General features: G+C 45.1%; 1 protein-coding gene across 1 annotated transcript; it reads right to left on the bottom strand.

The window, feature by feature from the left end:
* Positions 1-2238: 2238 nt before the first annotated feature.
* LOC136109955 (pinopsin) lies at positions 2239-4796 on the bottom strand. The gene is made up of 5 exons (XM_065853035.1): positions 4448-4796; positions 3701-3883; positions 3276-3421; positions 2824-3063; positions 2239-2370 (listed from the first exon to the last, which is right to left on the bottom strand). The coding sequence occupies exons 1-5, from the start codon at positions 4794-4796 to the stop codon at positions 2239-2241; spliced, it is 1050 nt and encodes a 349-aa protein (XP_065709107.1).
* Positions 4797-7977: the final 3181 nt, after the last annotated feature.

The raw sequence follows: 7977 nt of genomic DNA, 5'->3' as shown, positions 1-7977 counted from the left end.
TTGTGCTATGTGGTTATTTTCCGGGTTTTGGGGGGTTCTTTTTTGGGTTTGTGGTTTGGTGTTTTGCTGGTGGTTTGGGTTTTTGTTTTGGTTTTACTTGTTAATAACTACGTTTCCCATCGTCAGACTATGGATACAACTACCTGCTGATAGAGCTACTCCAGGGAAGATGCTTTCTTCAGAAGAAATCAAGAAAAAATAGAAGATCTTTGTTCCATTTATTGGCAGAGCAGAAGCCCCAGCAGCAAGGAGGCTGCGGTTTGAGTTCTGCACCTCAGGTAACTGCAGTGCCGGCCGTGGGAGAGGGGGCTCACATTTGTGTGTTACACAATTCCAGCCAGGCAAAAATTGAATATTTTCCAAGCCAGGTTCTTCCCAGCTGCAGAGGGCAATGGAAATGTGAGCAAAGGCTAAATGGCAAGTTTGCTGTGTGGTTCTTGTCCTTAGTGGCTTGTTACCCACAACTGACAAATGGGCGAAGGACATACCCTCTCACTTTGGGCAATGTCTTGTTATGTTTCCTAGGCTTGCTCAATTAAATAAAAAGCAATTAAAACTTGAAGGGCTGCAGCAGTGTGGTGGTGTGGAGCAAGCGCACGTGCATTTTTGCATGCACATAATTATATATCCCCTTGGTTTGCAACATGTGAAATCTCAGCTTCTTGGATTTCTTTTTCTATTTTATCTGTCAAACCAAATGCCGAGCAGACTGTGAACCATTTCCCCATCTTTTTTTAAATCTTAATGTGGAGAATTTTTATTTCTGCGGGTAGAGAGCCTTTCAAGTAGCCCCATAGCCTGTCTGCTCTCCTTATCGAGGCCGGAATGCAGCAGAGATTTGTTTCTCAGCTACTTGTACTTTTCCAGATTTAAGTTTACCATGAATGTAAATCATCCTGATAACATAAAGCGTGGACACAGAAGCTGTAATTAACACGAAGAATTAAACAAGGACCAGTGAAAGACAGCAGAGAGGATCAGAGGAGGCCCATCTAATGCTTTTCAGCTTCCCTGAGAATTAAAGGCCAATTAATTAAATTAAAACAGTGATACTGAGCTGTTCTAATTCCTTTCTGAGCTGCCAGCATGTGAGGAAAGCAAGCGGGGAGGAGGAGGAGGAGGTTGAGACATGGGGATGAGGGTGAGTGGGGGTGTCCTGTCCCCCGCCTCTGGGGGCTGAATGTCTCTCAATTTCTCTCAATTTCTCTGAATTTCTCTCAATTTCTGGAGGCCCTTGCAGGACCCTGTGGTAAATTTGAGTGAAGACACACAAGAAAAGCAAGTGTTGATTGTCTAAGCAGCCGTGTTTCAGCTCCCTTGTACCTGTCATTGTGCTGCTCTGGGGTTTGGGATTGTTGTTTTGTTCTTGTTTTGGAGCAAAGAATCTCAGGGGAAAAAAGAACCCTTTGGTCCCCCAAATCTCATCATCTGTGCTGGTCCAACCGCTCTTTCTGATCACTTGTTAACGGGTCGTGGACCACACCCTGGTGACGGAGTTGAATGAGGAGATTAACAACTTCCAGCGTTGTTTCCAGAAGGGTAATTGGAGCTGGTGCAGATAAACAGTCTTTAGATGCAAGATCAGGGTGTAGCTGTGGAACCCCATGGAGGGTTTTTGTATTTTAATTTTTTCTCGTGGGCTTTGGCGTTTTTTCCTTTCTGCCAAGGTCCCAGCTGGTTGGGTAGCGGCAGCTCTGCCTCATCCTCAGGGTCGGTCACAGCCTGGGTTTTCATGCTTGCTGCAAAATCAGTAGATTTAACACCCTTCCTTATTGCCTTAAATACAAATAAAATATGTAATTGTGTCTTCAAACTGCTTTATGTCTTGCTATCCATTATAATGGCCTATGTGGCACTTTCCATGAGAGAAGAGCCATTGTAGCAGCAGGAGGTGAAGCGTTTTCTGTCGGTATCAGCCGGTAAAACAGATGCATGTGAGCTCATAAATGTTTATTAATGTTTATTAACGCAGGCTGCACTTAAACATACCTGCTGCATTTTTACTGATTTCAGAGTGTGACCTTGAACTTCACAGTGAGATCTGGAATGCGAACAGGGCTTGGTCTATCTGGGGTGGTGAATATACAGCCCTGTCCCACAGGCAGCTTTGGAGCTGGTGGCACAGCCGAGCGTGTTCAGCCTGGTCTGGGGCCAAATGACAACTTGGGATGTTTTGCATCAAGGAAATATTACTCTATTTTTTTATTTTTTAATATTAACAATTGGATCCGGCCGCGGTCAGACGGGGTGAGACGGTGTCACCTTATTGCGCAGCCCGTCTGCGGGGGAACCGGGGGCAGCCGGAGCGGTTCTGCCCGTCCCCCGGGGGTGGTGACCGCAGCACAGCATCTTCAGCAGGCAGCTCTGGAACTGGAAAGGGAAGGGACAGGGTACGTGTTGTGGAAGGAACCTGGTGTCTGCCTCCAGACTTGAAGACAGAGGCTGGAGGTGGGTGCTCGGTGTATTTTGGGTGAGATCTGTATCAATTCCCAGCCCAACTCTTCCCAGATCCTGGCAGTTTATTGACAAAAAACATTGCATTTTGTGTGTTCAATGGAGAGTTTGTGATCTAAAATTAAGTTGCCTGACCCCATAAAATCTTGGAAGCAGAAAATGAGCTCTTGTTTGGGCTTGGAGGCTGCTCCCTCTCTTTCCATTTTATTCCCCAAAACCCTACTGCTTACACAGTAACTCCCAGATCAAACCTGCATCTAAACTTCCAGATAGGATAGATGGTTCCTCCATGATTTATGAGGCCATTAAGTTGTTCTCCAAAGCCCCAGTGAAGCTGTGGTTTCGTTACCTAGTGGCTTTCTCTCTCACCTGTTTGTTCATGAAGACGTAAATGATGGGATTGTAAACTGTGGCGGTCTTGGAGAAGTAGGAGGGCAGGGAAGCGAGAGCCGGCTGGATGGCGATGTCTTTGTTGGTGGCCACCACCAGCGCAAAGGTGGTGTAGGGCAGCCAGCAGATGAGGAAAGCCACGACCATCGTGACCACCATCCGCGTCACCTCCCGCTCCGCCTGCTGCGTCGTGTCCGACTCCTGCTGCTGTGCTGCAGCCTGCGGGGAGTTTTGAAGAGAGAGAGATCCCTTCTTAACCACTTCCAACAGCATCTCCATCCCTCAGGTGCCCCAACAGCAGCGCCAGGAGATGTCAGCACCATCAACTGTCAGAAAAAGCTGCCATGAGGCTCTTCTTCCCGATGGAGATGTGTCTTGCCAGCGTTTTGAGAGCAGAAGAATGATAACTCACCCGTACTTGTCACACTTACCGCTCGCAGGGTCATCAGCAGGTTGGCGTAGGAGAAGAGGATCAGGCTGAGGGGCATCACGAAGCAGGTGACGAACAAGGCCAAGATGTAGCTGTTGTTGTTGCTGCCACCCGTGTACCAGTTGGGCCCGCAAGAGGTTCTCAGACCTGGAACAAGTAAGCTGTGAAACAAACCTAAAGCTATGAGCTCGATAGCAGCCAGAGCAGCTCGTGGCTCCAATGTCCACCAGACATGTCAGATCAACTGCAGCATGTCCTGCAGTGGGAAACTTCAGAGGAACAGCCTCCAAGAGAGGATTATTGACTGAGCAAGCAGGTGTTAACATTTTAAATACCAGAATAGCCGCTCTCCAACCACCCTGCCCTTGTAAACAACACGAGAAGCAGCTGTGGAGTTGAGCTCATATCCAAAGCACATCTCCCCACCTTCAGGCACGTAGCTGCTCCAGCCCAGGAGCGGCGGGGTGGTCCAGAGCAGGGACCAGCCCCACGTGAAGGCGCAGCCGGTGACGGCGTGACGGTGCTGGAACCGAAAGTCCCCAAGGGGTCTGCAGACCACGAGGTACCGCTCCAAAGCCAGGATGGCCAGGGACCACAGCCCCACGATGCCTGGGGAGAGGAGGAGGTTGGTGTCTGAGGAGCAGCCTGGGCTTGGGCCCTGCAGACAGTGAGTAGGAGCTGCTGAAGTAAATGTAACGAGAGTCAGGTGTTTTTCTTAAAGCAGGAAGAGCTGGGAGGATATTTAGCCCTCAAAAATGAAGCTGGCAATGGGGTGTCTGGGATGCTTTGTGGTTCTGACCACAGTTTCTGCCCTGGAGTGTGGTCAATGAAAGGTTTTGTGCAGCATTTCATGTTTGTGGTCCACAGGGGAACATCCGTGTGCTGACACAGCACCCACAAAGCACATCCCAAGCAAGGACAATGATGTGTCCAGTGATATTTGTCTCCCTATGGAGACCAAGATGGAGTGTGTGGTGACCTGGTGTCAGCCAGCTGCCTGCTCAAGCCCTCCTTGTGCTAAAGAACAGCTGCAGGACGTGAGTTCTATGTCATGCATGACAGCATCACGTTTAGGAGAAGCCACGAGTTGATGAAATGTTCCCCAAAGCCTCTTTGCTAAACACAACAGCACCAACCAAAGACCAGGACAGGTCTCCTGGGTCGTGTCCTTACCTGTCAGGGACACCATGAAGCCCTCCAGCTCGCACAGCCGCTTGCCGAACACAAAGAAGCCGTTGATGTTGTTGGAGAAGCTGACGGAGCTGCCGCAGAGCGTCACCAGCAGGTCGGCCACGGCCAGGTTCACCAGGATGTAGTTCAAGGGCGACCGCAGCTTCTTGTACCTGATGGAAACCACGATGACCAAGCCGTTCACAACCGAGGCGGAGATCACCACGATGCCCATCAGCACGGCCACCGACAGGTACATCCCCCGCGGGGCCTGGTGGGGCCACTGGGGGCCATCGAAAGGCCCCGGGGTGCCGGTGTGTGGGGGCTCCTGGGGGCTGCTGGTGGGGTCCATGGGGAGCTGGAGAACCAGAGCCCGTGCAGGGGACCCTCCCCAAAGAAAAACCTCTTTATAAAGCTGGAGGGGCTGACGTGACCCAGAGGAGCTTTGCATTAAACTACCTTAAGCTTTTTGTTTAATCTGAAAGGTTTGTCCTCCTGCCCCCCTGCTTTTTATAATCAGCTCTTTATTCCATAGGGGATAAAGAGTGACTTTAAAAAAATATATCTGAAGGGTGCATCATTTAATTAAGCAAATAGCTTTTTTTTGCCCCCCTGCCTCCCCCGTGGCTGGTCCCATCTCATTCAGCTGCACTGGTTCTAAATGTGCTCAATAAATGCCTATTAAATATAGCAGTGGAATTAATACATCGATTAATATATTATAGGTAGTAAATGTAACATAAAATATAGAAAATACATTTAATATAATTTATAATATTCCATAGAATAATTGATGTGTGTATATACGTGTACATGTGTATGTTTGGGGAATAGATTGTATGTGGAGAGAGCACGCAAGAAAGAGTAGGAGAGAGCATGTTACCTATATCTGTAACTAATTCACACATATCTGTAATACAATATGTGCTACACAGATGCCATGTAATATCTACTTATGTAATCTAGTATATAAAAATATTTTATATACCTATTTATGCACATTAAATTACATAAAGACATTCTTGTACTATATAAACCATATAGAAATATTATATATTATAGTATAAAAGAGTTACTATACACACCCATGTGTGTGCATTTAATTGTAGCTACCTATATCTGGACCTTGCTCTATAATGTATACATTCATATATATATATCATATTTGATATATGCATATTTTAAGTTGTATGTAGTATACACTTATTAATACAAACATTTATATACATGTGATTGTATTTTTATATATAATAACAATCATATAGACTGTGTGTGTATTTGTATATACACGCATAAATATATAGCATATGAGGGCATGTATCTAGAAATACCTGCGTATATATATTTATAAAGGTGATACTTAAAATTTTTATTTTACATATATGAACAGATATGCTAATTAATTTTATTTATTGTAATACTGTAAGATATAAAAGTGAATGTATAGCTATACATATACGTGTGTGTGTAGAGTTACATCTACAGCACGTGTATATATACAGCATATATTATAGTATATATTTAACATGTATTTCTAGATTATATAATATAGCCTGCGTAAATATTTTATACACATACATATATAAATTATATAAAATATTTATACATATATATAATACTGTCCTGGTTTTGGCTGGGATAGAATTAATTGTCTCCTTGTAGCTGGTGAGGGGCTTGGGGACTGGTGAGTGAATGGCTGTGAGTGGAGTGTAACTGCCTGCTCAACTACAACAAATATAGAGATCATATAAATATAATGCAAGAATTGCATTTATATACTTATAAATGCATATCTATTCATGATGCTTGTCTGGCTCCCACACCTTGTCAATGGGTCCAAATGGTACAGAGATACCCTGCCTTTAATGTTTGAAAATATACAGACGCCCGCATATAATTAATTAACTTGTCACACATACATGTGCGCCTATGCACATATATGTGTGAGTATCCAGCTACCTATAGTGTGTGTCGCTGTAGGGAGATATAGATAGATAGATATATAGATATAGATGTGTGTGTGTGTGTGTGTGTGTGTGTGTGTGTGTGTGTGTGTATACACGGGGGGGGGGGGGGGGGGGTGTGTGTATATATGCATACATACACACACACCTGTATATATGCACACCTATATATACACACCCACACCCACACCTCTCCCTCTCTCTCTCTATATATATATATATTTATATATAAAATATATATATGTGTGTGTATGTGTGTATATATATACACACACGCGCATATATATATACACACACACGCGTGCGCGCACCTGTATATGTGTATATATATATTTATATATACACCTATATATATATATACAGACACATATACACGTACACCTGTGTGTGTGTGTGTGTGTGTGTGTGTGTATATATATATATACACACACACATATGTATACGTGTGTGTGTATATATATCTACACATATATACATATATACACATATATATACATATATGTATATGTATGTATATGTGTGTGTGTATATATGTGTGTATGTGTATATATGTGTGCTTATATATATGTATATATGTATGTATACGTGTGTGTGTATATATGTGTGTGTGTGTATATATATATATCTATATATATGTGTGTGTGTATATATATGTATAAATATATACATATATACACACACACACACACACACACACACACACACACACACACACACATAATGTGTGTGTGTAAAGTGTGTCTGTATCTATATATCTGTCTATGAGGGAAGCTCAGTTTGGGCCATATTTGCAGACATTTGGGCCAAGGGCAGGGAAGTGCAACATCTGCCCGGCCCATCTTCATGTGCTGCTGCACCCTGAAGCTGCAGGTGTCCCGCAGGTGGGGACCAGCGGCAGGGTTTTAATTTCAGTGCAGCCAAGCGGTGCTAACGAAGTGAATTACCACCATCGGGGCTCCCCGGGGAGGGGGAATCACCTTCGGCACCAGTGAGCAGCCCAGCTGCTCCCACTGAGCGTGAACCTCTGAAAATGCCCATTCAATCAGTCCAAAATGATTGAAAAAATATACATTAACCAGCAGAGCTGGAGCAGCCGCGGGGGCACCTCGGCTCAGCGCACAGCACAGGGAGGTCTCTGCCCCTTTGCCATGGGGAGGATGCTCAGAGTGTCCGAGATGTCAAAAATCCAGGTAGAGGTGTTGCTGACCCACCCACCGGAGCCTTGAGTGAGGCAACATTAATGGAAACTTCAGGAAAAAACAGATTATTTTATATTTTATTTTTCAGTCCTGCCTTGAATAGTCTCCCTCCCAGCCCCCACGGAGGCAGAGCGGCTCCCCAGAGAAACGGGGAGACATGGAGCCCCTGCAGTTATGGGTTTTTTTGGTTTTGGTGATTCTGTTTTATTTTGCAGCAGGAGATTTTGAAGTGGAGAACAGAGCCGAGCAGCACCCAGTGCTCCGGTTTAAACCCCACTTCCCAAACCAGCGCCCGGACCCAGCTCTTCATCTCGTGTCTCTGGGTCACTCGCTGCTCTGCTTGAGACGCAAGGAGATCAAAAAAATGCAC

The sequence above is a fragment of the Patagioenas fasciata genome, chromosome 19 (assembly GCF_037038585.1).
Source record: "Patagioenas fasciata isolate bPatFas1 chromosome 19, bPatFas1.hap1, whole genome shotgun sequence".
Lineage (NCBI taxonomy): Eukaryota > Metazoa > Chordata > Aves > Columbiformes > Columbidae > Patagioenas > Patagioenas fasciata.
Note: the sequence above shows the minus strand (reverse complement) of the source record. Positions and strands in the feature narration are given on the sequence as shown.